This window comes from Panthera pardus, unplaced genomic scaffold (genome assembly GCF_024362965.1).
Source record: "Panthera pardus isolate Hobbes unplaced genomic scaffold, ASM2436296v1 HiC_scaffold_9, whole genome shotgun sequence".
NCBI lineage: Eukaryota > Metazoa > Chordata > Mammalia > Carnivora > Felidae > Panthera > Panthera pardus.
The window spans coordinates 8,070,839-8,089,762 of NW_026527024.1; the positions used below are offsets into that span (position 1 = coordinate 8,070,839).

The window sequence follows — 18,924 nt, forward strand, 5'->3', positions numbered from 1 at the left end:
TGAGCTCTGTATATTTCAAAAAGTAAGAAAAAAAGGAATTTAGAACACAAATTGTCTCTTTTTACAGAAGCTGACGGGTGGCCAGGCCTAAAGGACTGTCACAATGCCACCTGTCTCCTGAAGGGCAGCTGGCCTGTTAGCGGGCTCTTCCTGCAGACCCAAAGGTGAAATGGGTCACACGCAGATATTTTTGCTATAGAGCTAATAGTAATAATAAAAATTTTCAATTTAAGAAAATGTCTAAGGACTCACACTTTGTCATTGCAAGAAAACCGAGGGACGTTTTTCTCTACCACTCCACACAAGGAAGATGTTTGACGGCCTCTATCTAAAACTACCATGTTCTCTCTGCTCCAGCTGATGTCAAGGTGAACTTAGTGATTTTCAAAGACTCTGCCCTTACTTAGATACTGCCGTCCAGCCATCTGGTGTGGGTCACAGACAGATCACCTCTGAGACCCTGAAGACGAAGGCAGGAAGGGCGTGTGAAGGAGACCCTAATGAATGTTGGAAACGTCCTGACCCGTCTTCGTACCGTCCCATGCAAGAATCTGACAGCTTTCAGGCAGTGTCTGTCTGCCCCAGAGTGGGTTTGCTTGTCTCCTGCCAAACTTTTTAAAAGAACTAGTTGCAAACTCTTAAGAAATTGGAATATTTTATGTATAAGTTTGCATTTCCGTGTTCTCTGAACACGGGAACTGGGCAGGCTGGCACCTGCATTTCCTCATGGTAACTGAGGGTCGTAAGGAGGAGCTGCCATCCACAGTTCCTAACATCCCCACCGTCCCACGTTGCCCCTGCCCTGCCACACGGCCATCAGCTCTCTCTTAGGCCAACACTTGAGACTCGTGAAGGGCTGGCCAGGGACTAGGGGTCAGACCCGTGCCTTTGGAACAGAGTAAAACTAAAAGGACATTGTTTTGAACTAATGAATTCCACACTCCATCTCACTATGTGAGAGTTGTCTCACTATGTGAGACAACTAGGGATAAAGAATCTTTCATATATTAAAAAAACCCTGATTGTGGATCGTAACATCCTATTTCATAATGGCAGAAAACCTAACTTCCCTGAACTAGTCTCGTTTCCCGCCACACAGCACCCATGAGGTGAGTCACTGGCACAAACTTACAGATGCCCCTTCTGTCCTGCTTTGTCCGTTATCCAGCCACCCCCTGGCCAACTGTGAGGGGATTCCTCAGAGGGAAAGTCATGAGCCATATTCTAGTTTTTAAATGTTAAGTGTTCCTTGCTGCCCACTGAAACAGTGCCAGTTTTCTATTTGTTAACAAAATGTTCTTGATGAATGTGGGTAATCAAGAGTGACAAACAAGACACACTAAGCATTCTAGGAGCTTTTCCCTAAAACATCAGTTGTGAGAGAAGCAAGGGGAGGGAAGTAGACCCCAGATGCACGCGAGGGACAGGTGTGTTGTCTGCAAACAATCTATCAACAATCATGAAATCGAGTACAACCTGTGGGCATGTGCCAGCCATGTCAAGGCAATCTTCCCTCCCCCATTTCGGGAGTGTCTGTGCGTATCCACAGCGGATGGCAGAGGGCCTGGGGAGTTTGCAGGAATTGGACGTGTTCGGCCCCATGGAGCCTGTGAATGAATGCCCTTTGAAGACTGGAAGAACTCACATGAAGAAGCAGGTCTGTTCATGCTCCAGGAGAAAAATTAACGCCAGTGAGTGAACACCATTTGTGGGCAGCCTCAGAACACGTCAACAACTTGACTGTGCAATAATGGCGTGAGGGGGTAAAGTTCCCACTCTCCAGGAGTCTGTAGACAGCCCGGGGTCACCTACCGAGGATGCAGCAGACAGCATTCCATCCCCCTTCATGCAGGAGGCAGTGTGGACGGAGCTGCAGGGCCCTGGGTCCACTGGCCACTCACCAGACAATTCTTAAGTCTGTCTCTTCTCAGCATTTATTTGTCTTAAATCTCTTAATTTTCACCACAGGGAACAGACCTCAGTGGCCATGACGACTGTTTCATCTTGAGGTTCTGGCTGCCCGAACCAGTGTCTCCTCTGTCCTCACACCTGGCTCGTGGTCAGCATAGAGTTCTGCACAGGAGTGACGCCTGGTCCACATTTGCTGTGGGGCTGAGCTGCTTCATTCGCCTTTCTCTGGTCAGAGCTCTACCAGACCATTTGGAAGATGTGGCCTCAGGGCCACGTGTGCATTACCAAAATCACAGATCTTTAAGGCTGGAGGAGTCCTGGGGTCACAGACCTCATTTTTCAGCCAAGCAAGCGGAGGCTCCAGAAGGGACCAGAAAGAGCACAGGATGTCTATGTTAGTAGAGGTCTGGTGCCATACTGTCCAGCATGGGAGCCACTGGCTGTGGTGAGTACCCGAAAGGTGGCGGGTCCAAACTGTAGAGCAAAATAAATGCTGGCGTTCTAAGACTTGGTATACAAAAAAATGTAGATTTCTCATCAATATTTTCTATTGATTACAAGTTGAAATGATAGATTTGGATGTATTTGGATATACAGGCTGGGTTTCTAAGACTTAGTATACAAAAAATGTAAAATTTCTCATCAGTATTTTATATTGATTACTAGTTGAAATGATAATGACTTGGATACAAGTATTAGGATAAAGTATATTAAAAATAGTCTCACATTTTTAAAACTTATTTTAATGTGGCAACTAGAATATTAAAAATTCCCTATGTGGTTCATATTCTATTTCTTCTGGGCAGTGTTGGTCTAGAACAAAGCCCGTGTCTGTAAGTCTGATCTGAAGTCCCTCTGCAGGACACTAAACTATTTGAACACATAACACAGTCTTACTTTGATTTTAATTTGAAAATGGACAGAGAAAAAGAAAGTTGAAGGACAAAAGGTTTTTGCTACTGTTATAATTTGGGTGTTGTCACAGCACCTTCTGAGTTTATAGACCTGGAGTGTGTCTAACTGGAATGTATGTGGTCCCAGCATGTGTCCTTTGACCTGGAGAAAATAAAAGGAGCAAATTCACGGTATTCACAATAGGGGTTAGACACAATAGTGTCTTTGGGAAAACACAAGTCTCATTTTCTTGTTTGATTTCTGACATTTCCACCATTCTTTTTTTTTTTTTTTTTTTATATTTGGTGGGTTTTTTTTTTTACTGTTTATTTATTTATTTATTTTGAGAGAGAGAGAGTCAGAGTGTGTGTGTGTGTGTGTGTGTGTGTGTGTGTAGGGGAGAGGCAAAGAGACAGGGAGACAGAGAATCCCAAGCAGACTCCCCACGCAACATTCATCAAGGAGCCCAACACAGGGCTTGATTCCATGAACCATGACATCATGACCTGAGCCAAAATCAAGAGTTGCATGCTTAACTGATAGAGCCACCCATGCGCTCCTCCACCATTCTTAATTTGACAAAAATAATCTGTGATGTGACTACAGTTTTTAAAGGAAAGAAATCAGATACTCATTCGGTAGAAATGGGAGTTGCTTTTGCAAAGCATAACAATGCCCATGAAATTATTTCAGTAACTGTTGCTATTATGTTAAACGATGGATACCGTTACTATTAAGGATTACGGCTTTCTTTTAAAGGGTTTATTGTGTGAAGGATTCTGCCGCCCCTAATATTCATAGGAGTTTTACCAGCATTCATTAGAAAACAGTGGAAACAGACCTTTTCGTGAAGACGCAGGTGACCTTAAAACTTCAATGTTTAGAGTGAGGCATCAGCTATCTGCCCGTCAGGTTTTCTAGCTAGGACCATACACTCACCCCGTGACTACCTTACCTTTGTATTTTTCTGTTTGAGTTCTTAGAAGCTCTGCACATTTTGTCTCTTCCTCCTGTATTTCCAGATGAAATCGACATTCTGGGTGAACACTGTTCACCTGGTCAAGGTTTAAAAAAACGGAAGTGACTAAAAATTCCACCAGAAGAGGAAAGTCAAACAACAGTTCTACAAAATAAAATAAAACACCCTTCGGTTCCAAAGTGCTCCCCAAATAACACTCATTTAAAAGCAGTCACCTTCATATTTCTGGCATGGTTATGAAAACAAATTCACTTTGTGAAGGAATTCTAAAACAAACATAAAATCTAATAAAATATTTTTTTTACTGAGCAGGAAAACAGCTTACTAACATCATACACTGTATGATGTTGGTACTAATCTGGCAGTAATAAAGCTCTTCGATCCTAATCATCTTTCAGTCTTGGAGCCCTCCATTTCGTGGTCCTTGATTTAATTAAAGGATGTACATATCTCCTCACAGACCATTCTCAATGCCCACACGCTAGCCCAGACGCCTACACGCGTCACCTAAGGACCACAGCCTCTGCATCTCAACAGAGCTCTAATAGGATAACGTTATTCGTAGAGACTCCAGGTCACATCTGAAAGTTTGGAATTGGTGTGAAGGAGATTTTCAGGACGATCAGAGGGGTAAGCAGGGAGACAAAGCGTGGGAAGGGCTGCGTCACTGTGGTTGCCACCAAACAAGAGGTGGTTGATTTCCCCTCCCAACGGGTCGCAGGAACCAAAGGTGCAGTTAATATTGCCCATTAACGGTGAAAAGACAAAACGACACATTTCAGCCTTAGAAGAAAGTATTCTCTGATTTGCTTTCATGAAAATCCAATGTTCTCTGTTTTTATCCCCCCACCCCAAGTGCTCACACAGCAGGCTGCATACCCCCTCCCGTGTCTGACCAAAATTTTATTTTTACTCTAAGAGAGTCATGCTCTGGGTAGTATACTATGGTCATCTATACTTAATTATCCTACTATCAAAGAGGTCAGCTAGAACTCTAACCAGGAATCCAGTTTCTGAGCAGAATTAAGAGGGAAACGTTGATACTTTCACCACATCTACCCTCATTTTAAAAAAGACACCATCTCTCTCTGTCCCAAAAATAAATAAAAAACGTTGAAAAAAAAAATTAAAAAAAAAAAAAAAAAAGACACCAAGCGCCTCCCTGCAGCCCACTTCGGACAACCACCAAACTGTAGAAACTCCTGGTTTCAGACAGATTGTACCTTCCTATCTGAACAAGCCAATGGTTTACATTTCAGAATTAGGAAAGTTATGTTGACTTAAAACGTGTTTGTCAAGGTATAAAAAGACACTGTGGTTCCTGACATTCTTGGAACATGCAGAGCAAGGACTTACTTTGGGACATCTTAGAAATGAAAGCTGCATCAGCCAGAATAACTCCTGGTACTCCTAACTCGCTGGCTCTTTCAAAGCATTAAAACCACTAACAAAGGTCTTGTCCAACCGCCTTCCTCTGAGGGAGGAGAGGCCTGCTAAGCCTTAACACCAGACAGGGGAGTTAGTAGGTAGGTTCTCTGCTCCCCAAGCAGTGCGATCACCACCTCCCTACATAGCCCCGCCCTCGGCCTCACCTCCTCAGGAGGGGCTGGGGCTCGGTGGGGCCGGGACCGGCTGCAATACGCACTCAACCGGCCACAACGGCCTCGCTCTACGGGGGAAGCAAGACACAAGGCTGACAATTTTGTTTAAAAGGTCTTCAAATGACAGGAATGTCCCACTAATACAGTCATTTAACAAACTGCTCTGCAGGGCATCATTTCCTGCTGTGCTCTCGTAGCGACGAAAAGGGTATTTTTCCGAGAGGAAACTTTCTTTAGCCACAGCGTGTCCCTCGGTGACACCCCGGAGCAACTACGGGAGGTGGGGGACTCCTCACCTCACTTCCCTCCTGCGGGGGAAGCCCGTGCAGGTGGCCGCAGCCCGGTCCCCTGACCCCGCTCGGGGCGCCCCGCGCCTCGGGAAGACGCGGCCGGAGCAGCTCCGCCGGGACCAGCGCCCTGGAGGAAGCTGGGTCCCGCGCCCCGCGAACCCGGGGCTGCAGACGCATCTCCCTGAGCCGCGGGGAAGGGTCCGCAGCTCCCCCAGACCCGGGGCGGGGCGCGCGCGGGCGGGCGGAGGTCTCGGGCCAGCTCCCACCCCCCACCCTCCACCGCCTGGACGCGGGAGGGCAGCGCAGCCGGGGAGCCAGGGCGCGGACCCGGGTCGCGGGGCGCACTCACCGGGGCGAGCAGCCAGCCGCAGCAGGTCAGCAGCGCGGGCGGCAGCAGCGCGGGCGCCCTCATCCCCGCGCCCCCGACGCCCGCATGGGCCGAGCCGCGGGCGCGCACCCCCGGCTCCCGCGGTCCGAGCACCGCGCGCCCTGCAGCTGCCGTGGGGCGGCCGCCTGCTTCCCCGCCGGCCCCGGCTGCTCCCCGCGCCCCGCGGCTCCGCCCCCCGCGCCCGCGGCCCCGCCCCGCGCCCCCTCCTCCCGCTCACCGCCCCACCCCCTGCCCCCGCTCGCGCCTTCAGCCGCTGGGAACGCGGAGAGGAGATGGCAGCGGGGGGGGGGGGGTCAGGCGCTCGCAGTGCCTGCCCGACCCCAAGTGGAGAGGTCAGGGGAAGAGCCACTGGGGAGTGACCCCCTTTGGGAACAGGCTCCAGGTGTGAACCGAGATGGGTTTGCGCCCACTTGTGTCCTCCTTGTTAAATAATAAGCGAAAAGACGCCCAGGAAAGTGTCCAGAAACCCAGTTAGGGTGCGTGTGCTACCTTCGAAGCCGGGGGAGGGGGCTAGGGGTGGGGGTGGGTTGGGGTAACTGGAAATTAAGAGGAAAATCAGAGTGCGTTTGGGTTTGGGCAGATTTCCCCCTGGTGGCAGGTCCTGCCTGCGTCCAGCGGTGAAAGCCAGAGGGGCCGGCAAGTGCAGAGGCCTGAGACAGAAATGAGCATTTCTTGAAGCATCGCGTCCGCTTTTAACTTCCCAATGGATTATTTTAGCATTACAGCTAGTTGCTGGGTAGCTAGCAATGAAGAATGAAACAGGTAATTTTGTTGTGGTTTTGACTTTTCCTTTGAAAATAATTTCAAACTTACACAGAGGTTAGAATAAGAAAAGTTCAAAGAACACCCTTTAAAAAATTATTTTGGGGGCACCTGGGTGCTCAGTTGAGCATCAGACTTCGGCTCAGGTCACGATCTGATGGTTCGTGGGTTTGAGCCCCAAATCGGGCTCTGTGCTGACAGCTCGGAGCCTGGAACCTGCTTCAGATTCTGTGTCTCCCTGTCTCTTGGCCCCTCCCCTGCTCATGCTCTGTCTCTCTGTGTCTCTCAATAATAAATAAACGTTAAAAATTTTTTAAAAATTATTTTTAATGGTTATTTTTGAGAGAGAGGGAGAGACAGAGTGCGAACAGGGGAGGGGCAGAGAGAGAGGGAGACACAGAATCCCAAGCAGGCTCCAGGCCCTGAGCTGTCATCATTTATTTAGATTCAGCTATTAAAGTTTTACCTCATTAGCTTTTTATCATTTATGTCCTCTGACCACTCCTCACCCTCCCCGCATGCATCCATTAATACGTATCAGCCATCTGTCTATCGTCTATCTATCTGTCTGTCTGTCTATCATCTGTCCTTCTGCTGGGAACAGTAGGAGAGGCCAAGATCTGGATGCTCTACGTGTGCAGTTTGGGGTCTAGAAGCTTATTGATCCTGGGTCCAGTTTGACAAACATTTCTTTTACTCACTATTCAACCCTGAGCAAGGCAATGAACTTTGAGCTGTATGTCCATTTGTAAATGAGAATAAGGGTAACTGCCTTCCACCTCAGAGTGTGGCTGTAAGAACCAAGATCATTAATGCATGCATATATGTTTTGTTGTTGAGGGCCTACACTCTAAACATTACTACATCGGGTTCAGGGCAAGACACAAGGTGTCTTCCCATGTCTGAGTTCATCTGATGTGAAGGAAGCGGGATGACAATGAGATACAGGCTAATGGGAGAAGGAGGGGTTGGCTTCTTATGGGAGGGGCTCAGAGGAGTGGACACTTAAGTGTGACCGTTCAGAGGAATGGTTACAGGTGGGAGACCAAGACTGGAGAGTGGAAAGCATCTCAGATAAAGACCTTGGGCAGGAGCACAAGGAACAATGAAGGTGCTGCCAGCATCGGAGAAATCATGAAGTGTGGCCAATTTGGGAGGCTTGAGAACCTGACAGATAATCAACCCGATGGGGAGCAAAATCCATCCTGTATGAGAGCCACAATTATACACCCTGCAGATGGCACGCACAGCCAACTGTTCTTTAGTTCTGACTGTTCTTACCTTGTTCAGAATTCCCCCTGATGGTGGGATGGGTGGTGCTGTCCCTTTTGGATAAATGCCCACTCTCCCAGGAATTTTCCTACTTTCCTTGAAGAAGGGCCTATGTGTTCTCAGAGCTGGGAGAGGAGTTACTATGTGGGGGCCTGATGCGCTGCAGCATTGGCCTAGTTTTCTGGGCCTCTGGCACTGGACTTACCGACCGTGTTGTGCTGATGCCTTGCAGAAGTGTTGGTCCCTATCCTGGGCTCTGGTCACAAGGGCCCTACCTCTGCCTCCTGCTCCCCCAGGTCTTCTGACCACACCTGCCCTCGGTACCTGCACTTGCCAGCGGAGAGGGCACCCAGGAGGGGGTGGAAACTGTAGGACACATTTCAGCTGCCCTCCCCACCTGCTACCTGGACACCTCTTCTGCCAGCACTCCCTTGCCCACACAGCACACATTTTCTGGCACTGTTTCGCCTGTGGCTCCCCTGGGTTTTCCAGGCTCAGCTCTGAGTGGAGAGAACCAAATCTTTCATGGTGGAAGCTTGAGCAGATTAGAAGCCCAGAAACCTATTGATTCAGTGAGGGGAAGCCTCAGATCTTCCTGGTCAGAAGGGAGTGAAATCGCTCACAACGAAATACCAAAAGAGGAAAGTAAGCTTTGAATACACATGACTCTGAAGTCCTTCTGGTTCCTCTGCCGAGATGAGTAATTCTGGGCACCATATCTGCTTGGGTGGAGGTCATTCCCACACCCCCCAAGGCCATTGTTAACTTGTACCTATGAGGAAATTCGCCATTTGCTGTATCCCAATTTGTGTGACTTTTAAAAGCCTGGATGCTAGATTTCAAGAAAACATGTACTTCCTCTTGCCCCCTAAAAAAAGCCTGGGGTGTTGGAGAACACTTTTAGTCATTTGCCCGCTCACAAGTGTGTGTCTAGGGGGATCAGAAGGCGGTCACAGGCAAGCCCTTCTGGGCCTAGACCCTGGCCTTGCACCCCATGGGTCTCCTGTGGTTTCCAGTTCCTATAGGCACCGAGCAGCCTGGCCTCTTATGCTCTATGTACCTCAGGGTACCCTGGGGCACAGAGCTGATGCTCAGTGCATTGTGCCACATAAGATTGCATTATTTTCCCAAGCTGTGGAGTAGAATTCCTGACACGTGTGTGGCCTATTTCTCAAGATGATGACAAAGATAAAAATCAAATATGAGCCATGCAGAGCCGATGCAAACGTTTTTAAAAGTATATGGATGTGAAGTGCGGCCTTGGGGATGTGTCCCCCTTGGCCCCACTCCTGGCCCTGGCTGCCTGGATGGACAGATACAACCCAGGCTTCAGCCCCAGGCTGGGTTAGTGGCATCTGGCTGCAAGTCTGCCCGTGCCATTTCCGGCCCTTCCTATGTTCAGCCAAAGCTGACCTATCCAGTGAGGTGGGTTCATTTAGAGTAAATTCCCTTTGCGCCTGCAGCCTTGTGAGACCCTGGCAGCCCTAGGTCCTTTTCTGGTGAGGATCTCTTTTCCAGATAGTAAAGTCGCAGTGCTGTGGGGTAACAACTCTCAACTGCTTAATTTAAAAGGTCTCTCTCCCAGCAGTCCTTATCAAAATAACACCAACATTCTTCACAGAGCTAGAAAAAACAATTCTAAAATTTGTATGGAACCAGAAAAGACCCTGAATAGCCAAAGTAATGCTGATAAAGAAAACCAAAGCTGGAGGCATCACAATTCTGGACTTCAAGCTGTATTACTAAGGTGTAATCATCAAGACAGTATGTTACTGGCACAAAAACAGACGCTTAGGTCAATGGAACGGAATAGAGAACCCAGAAATGGACCTACAAATGCATGGCCAACTAATCTTTGACAAAGCAGGAAAGAATATCCAATGGAATAAAGACAGTCCCTTCAGCAAATGGTGTTGAGTAAAACTGGACAGTGGCATGTAGAAAAATGAACCTGGACCACTTTGTTAAACCATACACAAAAATAAACTCAAAATGGATGAAAGACCTAAATGTGAGAGAGGAAACCATCAAAATCCTAGAGGAGAAACCAGGCAACAACCTCTTTGACCTCAGCCACAGCAACTTTTTACTTGACATGTCTCCAGAGGCAAGGGAAACAAAAGCAAACATGAACTATTGGGACCTCATCAAGTTAAAAACTTCTGCACGGTGAAGGAAACAATCAGCAAAAGTAAAAGGCAGCCTACAGAATGGGAAAAGATATTTACAAATGATATATCAGATAAAGGGTTAGTATCCAAAATCTATGAAGAACTTATCAAACTCAACACCCAAAAACCCAAACAATCCAGTGAAGAAATCGGTAAAAGACATGAATAGACACTTTTCCAAAGAAGACATCCAGGTGGTTAACAGACACATGAAAAGATGCTCAACATCACTCATCATCTGGGAAATACAAATCAAAACTTCAATGAGATACCACTTTACACTTGTCAGAGTGGCTAAAATTAACAACTCAGGCAACAATAGACGTTGGTGACGATGCAGAGAAAGAGGAACCCTTTTGCCTGCTGGTGAGAATGCAAACTGGTGCAGCCATTCTGGAAAACAGTATGGAGGTTCCTCAAAAAGTTAAAAATAGAACTACCTATGACCCAGCAATAGCACTACTAGGTATTTATCCAAAGGATAATAAAAAGTTGATTCAGAGGGGGACATGCACCCCAATGTTTATAGCAGCAGTATTGACAATAGACAAAGTATGGAAAGAGCCCAAATGTCCATCAACTGATGAATGGATAAATAAGAAGTGGTTTATATATACAGTGGAATACTACTTGGCAGTGAGAAAGGATGAAATCCTGCCATTTGCAACAACATGGATGGAACTAGAATGTATCATGCTAAGTGAAGTAAGTCAGAGAAAGACAAATATCATATGATTTCACTCATGTATGGAATTTAAGAAACAAAACAGATGAACATAGGGGAAGGGAAGAAAAAACAAGATGAAAACAGAGAGGGAGACACACCATAGGAGACTCTTAAATACAGAACACAGACTGAGGGTTGCTGGCGGGGTGTTGGGTGGGGGGATGGGCTAAATGGGCGATGGGCACTAAGGAGGGCACTTGTTGAGATGAGCACTGGGTGTTGTTGCATGTAAGTGATGAATCACTAAATTCTATTCCTGAACTCATTATTACACTATATGATAACTAACTTGGATTTAAAATAAAAATAAAAGTAAAAAAAATAAAAATAAAAATAAAAATAAAAATAAAAATAAAAGGCCTCTCTCCCAGCCCAGTCCTGTGCACGGCATGGTAGGGTAGGAGCCTCCACATGACTTTACCACTGTAGCCTGGGCATCCTCTAGGCCAGAGGGAGGGTGGGAAGAGTCAGACAGCCCTACTTACTGGCACAGCACGGGTTGCTTTTTGAGTTCCTCAGGCCTCCCCTGATCCAGTAATGCTGGAGACACCTCAGCTGTAGCCCTTTCTACGTGAAGGATGCCTCTCAGGATGCCTGCAGCTCCCACAGGTTTCCCTTCTACTGGGGTTTTCTTTCCTCTCCAGTCTGTCTGCCTGAAAGGAAGAGTTTCAAGATATTCCATGGGAGTTGACAGCTGGCTAAGGAGAATAAAAACACACCCTTTGTTTTGCCAAATGGGGCAGTCTGCCAGATGTGGCCTCACCTTCAGACTCCCTGGGGGTCAGAGTGACTCCTGCTTCCTTCAGAGGACACAGGCCAAGCTCCCCAGATGGAGCTTGAGGTGCTATACTTGGTCTGAGGGAGGGGAGGTGTCCCCTCGCTCCCTTATGGGGAAGGGCGGTGTCAGTGGGGGCTGTCCTCTAAAAGTCCTGCCTTCCTGGCCTTCTTCTCCCACTCAACTTGGAGCAGAGTCTTTGGGGTCATTCCCTCGGCAACTCTTCTGTTGATGGTCTAGCACCTCACTTTGAAATGTGGGGTAATTGGTCGTCCCTTTTTGGCCTTTGAGTTTAAATTCTGACATAACTGGCTGAGTCACCTTTGATGTTCTTTCACACAGCCCTGAGCTGAGCCTGGGCCAGCAGCCTTCAGAAACACTGGAGAGGGGCCTGTTCCTTGCCCTCCTACCCCCTCCCCCCAGAATAAAGGAAGCACGGTGGTGGTGTGTAAGATGCATCTGGAAAGGTGTGGTTGCAGTTACTGTCCACAGTAAAACTGAGTAGAAAGGACACAGTTCTGACATCCCCTTCACATTCCACATCACTGCATTGTTTATGCATGACTGACATAAGAGTTTCCTTAACATTGTTATTTCAATACTGAAGCTGTTCTGTTACCTCTGGGCTCTCATTCTCTCCAATTTATACAGAGAAGCCCATGCAAATAGGGAGAAGCTCAGTAGTGGCTTCTCCCTCCATAACTCCCACTTCCTCCACTGCCTCCAGGACCAGAGCGTTCTCTACCATATGGTCCCCCCATATTCCTGCTGCCGCCAAAGTTTCCACTCTTCATTTGCCTGTTGTTAGAAAGTTGCTGTTTACAATTTCCAAAATCATCGTAATTCCCACCTCTGTAATTTCCTCCTCCAAGGTTGTCATAATACGCTCATGTGGGGCTCAAACTCATGACCCCAAGATTGAGTCACATGACTGAGCCAGCTGGGTGCCCCAGTTTTCTCTTTATTAACATCTTGTACTATTGTGTCACATCATTAAAACTGATTAGCCAATGTTATTATTAACTAAGGTGTGAAGTCTCCTGTTTCCATAGTTTTGCTTTGGAGAATGTCACATAGCGGAATTATACAGTGCATAGTCTTTTTAGATTGGCTTCTTTCACATGACAACATGCATTTATGGTTCCTCCATTTTTTTTCTTTTAGACTTGGTAGCTCATTTTTTTTTTTTTAGCATGGAATAGCATTCGACTGTCTGGCTGCACGTTTGTCCATCACCTACTGAAGGACATCTTGGTTGCTTCCAATTTTAGCAATTATGAATAAAGCTGCTATACATATTCATGAGTGGGTTTTTTTGTGTAGACATAAGTTTTCAACTCATTCAGGTAAATACCTACAGGTGGAATTGTTGGATAATATGGTAAGAGTGTGTTTAGTTTTGTAAGAAACTGCCAAACTCTTCCAAAGTGGCTGCACCACTTTGCACTCCCACCAGCGATGAAGGAGAGTTTCTGTCGCCAGCTTTTGGCATTATCAGTGTTCCAGATTTTGGCCACTCTAAGAGGGGCGTAATGGTATCTTATTGTTTTACTTTGTATTTCCCTGATGACATACAATGAAGAGCATATTTTCATATGCTTATTTGCCATCTGTATATCTTCTTTGGTGAAGTGTCTGTTTCAGATCTTTTGCCAATTAAAAAAAAATTGTGTTGTTTTCTTATTGTTGAGTTAAAAAATTTTTTTGTACCTTTTTTATTCTAGTCCTTTATCAGATAGGTGGTTTGCAAACATTTTCTCCCAGTCTGTGATTTGTCTTCTCAGTTTCTTAGTATTTCCTTCACAGAGAAAAATTCTTTAATTTTAATAAAGTCCCACTTACCAATTTTTTTGTTTCTTGGGTTATGCTTTGGTGTTGTATATAAAAAGTCATCACTAAACCCAAGGTCATCTGTAGTTTCTCCTGTGTTAACTTTTAGGAGTTTTATACTTTTGCCTTTTACATTTAGGTCTGTGATTTATTTTGACTTAATTTTTGTGAAAGGTGTAAAATATGTGTCTAGAGTCACTTTTTTTTTTTTGGATGTGAATGAGTTGTTCCAGTACTATTGATGAAAAGACTATCCTTTCTTTATGAATTGCGTTTCTTCCTTTGTCGAAGACTAGTTGACTGTATTTGGTTGGTCTATTTCTGGGCCCTCTATTCTATTCAACTGATTTGTCTACTCTTTTAATTGTTTTGTCTTTTAACATATTATTTTAACACTGTCTTGATAACTATAGTTTTATAGTAAGCCTTGAAGTCTAGTACTGTTAGTCCTCTGACTTGTTTCTTCTTCAATTCTGTGTTGGCTATTCTGGATCTTTAGCCACCATATAAATGTTAGAATCAATTTGACCATACCCACAAAATAACTTTTGGGATTTTGATTGAGATTGTGTTGAATCTACAGATTAATTGGGGAAGAACTGACCTGTTGACAATATGGAGTCTTTTTATCCATGAACCTGGACTATCTCTCCATTTATTTAGTTCTCCTTTGATTTCATTAATCAGAATTTTGTACTTTTCCTCATACAGATCTTGTACACATTTCGTTTGATTTATAGCTAAGTATTTCAGGGGTTTTTTTGGTGCTAATATAAATGGTAAGTTATATTCCAATTGTTCATTACTGTTCTGTAAGAAAGAAGCTGACCTTTGTATATTAACTTTGTATCCTGCAACTTGGCTGTAGTCACTAACTGGTTGTAAGAAGTATTTTTGTGTTGATTCTTTGGGATTTTCAACATAGACAACGATATCATTTGTGAACAAAAATGGTTTTATTTCTTCAATCCCAATCTGTATACCTTTTATTTCTTTTTCTTGTCTTATTGCATTAGCTAGAACTTCCAGTATGATGTTGAATAGGAATGGTGAGATGGGACATTCATGCCTTCCTGATTTTAGGGAAGTATCTAGTCTCTCACCATTAAGTATGATATTAACTGTAGGAGTCCCCCCCCCCCCCCCCGCCTCTGGATGTTCTTTTTGATTTTACCTTATTTTCCCTTTTTTATTACTATTTTTTTCTTTTTCAAATTTTTATTTAAATTTTAACAGTTAGCATATAATGTAATATTGGTTTCAGGGATAGAATTTAGTGATTTGTTGCTTACATATAGCACCCAGTGCTCCTCATAACAAGTGCCCTCCTTAATACTCATCACCCATTTAGCTGATCCTCCACTTATCTCCCTCCATCAACCCTAATTTGTTTTCTATCATTAAGAGTCTGACTGACTGACTTATTTCACTTAACATAATATACTCTAGTTCCATCCATGTTGTTGCAAATGGCAAGATTTCATCCTTTTTGATGGCACACACACACACACACACACACACACACACTACAGCTTCTTTATCCATTCATTAGTCAATGAGCATGGGCTCTCTTCATAGTTTGGCTATGGTTGATATGAACCATATCCTGCTATAAACATCGAGGTGCATATATTCCTTCAAATTTGTATTTTTGTAGCCTTTTGGCAAGTACCTAGTAGTACAATTGCTGGGTCGTAGGATAATTCTATTTTTAACTTTTTGAGGAACCTGCACACTGTTTTCCAGAGTGGCTGCACCAGTTTGCACTCCCACCAACAGTGTAAGAGGATTTCCCTTTCTCTGCATCCTTGCCAACATCTGTTGGTTTCTGTGTTGTTAATTTTAGCCATTCTGACACGTGTGAGGGGGTATGTCATTGTGGTTTTGATTTGTATTTTCCTGATGATGAGTGATGCTGAACATTTCTTCATGTGTCTGTTAGCTGTCTGGATGTTTTCTTTTTTAAAAAATTTTTAATGTTTATTTATTTTTGAGAGAGAGAGAGACAGAGTGTGAGTGGGGGAGGAGCAGAGTGAGAAGGAGACACAGAATCCAAAGCAGGCTCCAGGCTCTGAGCTGTCAGCACAGAGCCCAATGCAAGGCTCGAACCCATGAACCATGAGATCATGACCTGAGCCAAAGTCGGACACTTAACTGACTGAGCCACCCAGGCACTCCTGTCTGGATGTCTTCTTTGGGAAAATGTCTATTCATGTTTTCTGCCCATTTCTTAATTGGATTATTTGTTTTTTGGGTGTTGAGTTTGATAAGTTCTTTATAGATTTTGGATACTAACCCTTTATTCGATGCGTCATTTGCAAGTGTCTTCTCCTGTTCTATATGTTACCTTTTAGTTTCGTTGTTTCCTTTGCCATGCAGAAGCTTTTTATGTTGATGAGGTTGATATGTATTTTTATGTTGATGTATCCTAATAGTTCATGTTTGCCTTTGTTTCCCTTGCCTCTAGCAATGTGTCTAGTAAGAAATTGCTGCGGTCCAGGTCAAAGGGGTTGTTGCCTGTGTTCTCCCCCAAGATTTTGATGGTTTCCTGTCTCACATTTAGGCCTTTCATCCAGTCAGAATTTATTTTTGTGTATGGTGTAAAAAAGTGGTCTATTTTCATTCTGCATGTCGCTGTCCAGTTTTCCCAGCACCACTTGTTGAAGACACTGTCTTTTTTTCCATTGGATATTCTTTTCTGCTTTGTCGAAGATTAGTTGACCATATAGTTGTGGATACATTTCTGGGTTTTTTATTCTGTTGCATTGATCTATGTGTTTGTTTTCATGACAGTACCATCCTGTCTTGATGATAACAGCTTTGTAATATAGCTTGAAGTCTGGAATCATGATGCCTCCAGCTTTTCTTTTCTTTTTCAGGATTGTTTTGGCTATTTGGGTGGATGTTCTTTTTTAAATTGAGGAAGGTCCCTTCAATTCCTACTTCATTGAGAGTTTTTATCATGCATAGGTGTTGGGTTTTGTCAAATGCTATTTCCATACCTACTTCATGCAATTATATAATTTTTCTTTTGTAGCTTGTTGATGTAATACATTACATTAATTGATTTTCAAATGTTGAACTAGTTTTGCATACCTGGAATAAATTCCACAAGTTTGTGCTGTGTGATTATTTTTATAAATTGTTGGATTTAGTTTGTTAATATTTTGTTGAATATTTTTGTATCTATGACCATGAGAGATATTGGTCTATAGTTTTCTCTACTCACAATGCCCTGGTCCAGTTTGGGTGTTAGGGTAATGCTGGCCTCGTAGAGTGATTTCAGAGTAGTCCCTCTACTTCTATCATCTGGGAGAGATTGTAGAAAATTTTTATGTTTTCTCCCTTAAATGTTAGATAAAATTCACCAGTGAACCCATCTGGGCCAGTACTTTCTGTTTGGAAAGGTTATTAAATGTTTATTTTAATTCACTTTAATAGATATAGGCTTATTCAGATTTTCTGTTTCTCTTTGTGTGAGCTTTGGCAGATTGTGTCTTTCAAGGAATTAACTCATCTTACCTAAGGTATTAAACTTTGGGGCATAGAGTTGTTCCTAACATTCCTTTATTATCCTTTTAATGTCCACAGGATCAACAGTGATGAACCCTTTTTCATTTCTGATATTAATAATTTGAGTTTTCTCTTTTTTGTTCTTAGATAACTTGCCTAGAAGTTTATTAATTTTACTAATCTTTGTAAAGAACCAGTTTTGGATTCTTGACTTTCTTATTGTTTTCCATTTCATTGATTTTGCTGTAATTCTTTATTTTTTTTATTTTTGGATTTAATTTGTCCCCCCCCCCCATTTCCTAAAGTGAAAGCTTAGATTACTGATTTTTTATCTTTCTTTTTCTCTAATGTATGCATTTAATGCTATAAATTTCCCTTTAAGCACTGTTTTTCCCGTATCCCACAAATTTTGATTAGTTGGATTCAAGTCCACTTTCAAATAACACTATATCATGAAAGAGGACACATCCCTGTAGAGATGTAGTGACAAGACAGTCAAAGAACAGGAAGAGAAAAAACACTGAAGTCAGCAGCTCTGGGTTTGCGTCCCAGCCGGGGACTGGCATTGCTTCCTCTTAGGGCCTAAGAGTCCCCATCTGTGAAATAAGGAAGTTGGACAAGACAATCTCTCAAGCCTTCCTCTGGTTCTAACTCTTCGAGATTTTAATATGTCTTTTGGGGAATCTGTTAATATATGGAAGTGTCCTCTTGAGTAAATTTTTCTTCACAAAGTGAAAAAAAACCCCACATTGTACCACTTTATAGGCAGAACAAGTACCTTATAACAGAGTATTCCCAATAAATCCTTCTGTCTTTTATAATTTGTCATTCATTTTATGTGTCAATAAGCTATAACTAAATGCACTATTCTATCAGTATTTTGAAAAATTTGTTATCTGTTAGATCAAGTAGAAATAAAAAAAAAACCCCAAAACCTTAAGTTATTCCTTCTCTACCAATCTTCTTTATGGAGATCCAAGTTTCTAACCTACATCATTTTTCTTTTTTTCTGAAGAATTTCTTTTCATATTTCCAGCAAGGCAGGGCTACATGCAATAAGTTCCCTCAGTCATATTTGTCTGAGAAAGTCTTTATTTCTCTTTCACTTGTGAAGGTTAATTTTCATGGATACAAAACTTTACGTTGGTAGGTTTTTCATCAGTGCTCCAAAACATTTCACTCCTTTTTTTCTTGTTTGCAGTTTTTCTGAAGAGAAGTTGACTTCAATTTTTTTAAACTCCTCTATATATAAGGGGTGTTTTTTCCCCTTCTGGTTTATTTCAAGATTTTCTCTTTTCTTAATTTTCTGCAGTTTGAATATGTTATGTCTAGGTGTAGATTTTTTGGTACTTATTCTGCTTGATATTCTCTGAACTTCCTGAATCTTCAGTTCCCACCATTAATTTTGGAAAATTCTCAGTCATTATTGTTTCAAGTATTTCTTCCATTTATTTCTCTTTTTCCTTTTCTTCTTTTCCCCATTATGTGTATGTTACAGCTCCTGGAATTGTGCCACAGTTATTGGATATTTTGTTCCATTTTTTTCATTTTTCCCCTCATTATATTCAGTTCTGGAAGTCTCTATGGACATTTCTTCCAGTTCATTGATTCTGTCCTCAGAATCAATGCATGTCCTACATGCATTATATGAACCCATCACTTGTGTTCATTTCTGGTGATAGTGTTTAATTTTCTAGCGTATCCTTTTTTAAAACTTTTTAAATGCTTATTTATTTTTGAGAGAAAGAGAGAGAGAGACAGAGTATGAGTAGGGGAGGGGCTGAGAGAGAGGGAGACACAGAATCCGAAGC

At 43.4% G+C, this 18,924-nt stretch overlaps 1 protein-coding gene across 3 annotated transcripts in view; it reads right to left on the reverse strand.

Moving 5' to 3' along the window:
- The window catches only part of VIPR2 (vasoactive intestinal peptide receptor 2), a 70,223-nt gene extending 64,011 nt beyond the window's left edge, over positions 1-6,212 (reverse strand). For all 3 annotated transcript variants that reach the window (XM_053898667.1, XM_019424971.2, XM_053898666.1), the window contains exons 1-2: positions 6,025-6,212; positions 3,761-3,860 (exon numbers count right to left, since the gene is read on the reverse strand). In XM_053898667.1, the coding sequence (XP_053754642.1) occupies positions 3,761-3,860; positions 6,025-6,087 (163 nt within the window). In that variant the 5' untranslated portion in view covers positions 6,088-6,212. The remainder of the gene's footprint in view (positions 1-3,760; positions 3,861-6,024) is intronic.
- Positions 6,213-18,924: the final 12,712 nt, after the last annotated feature.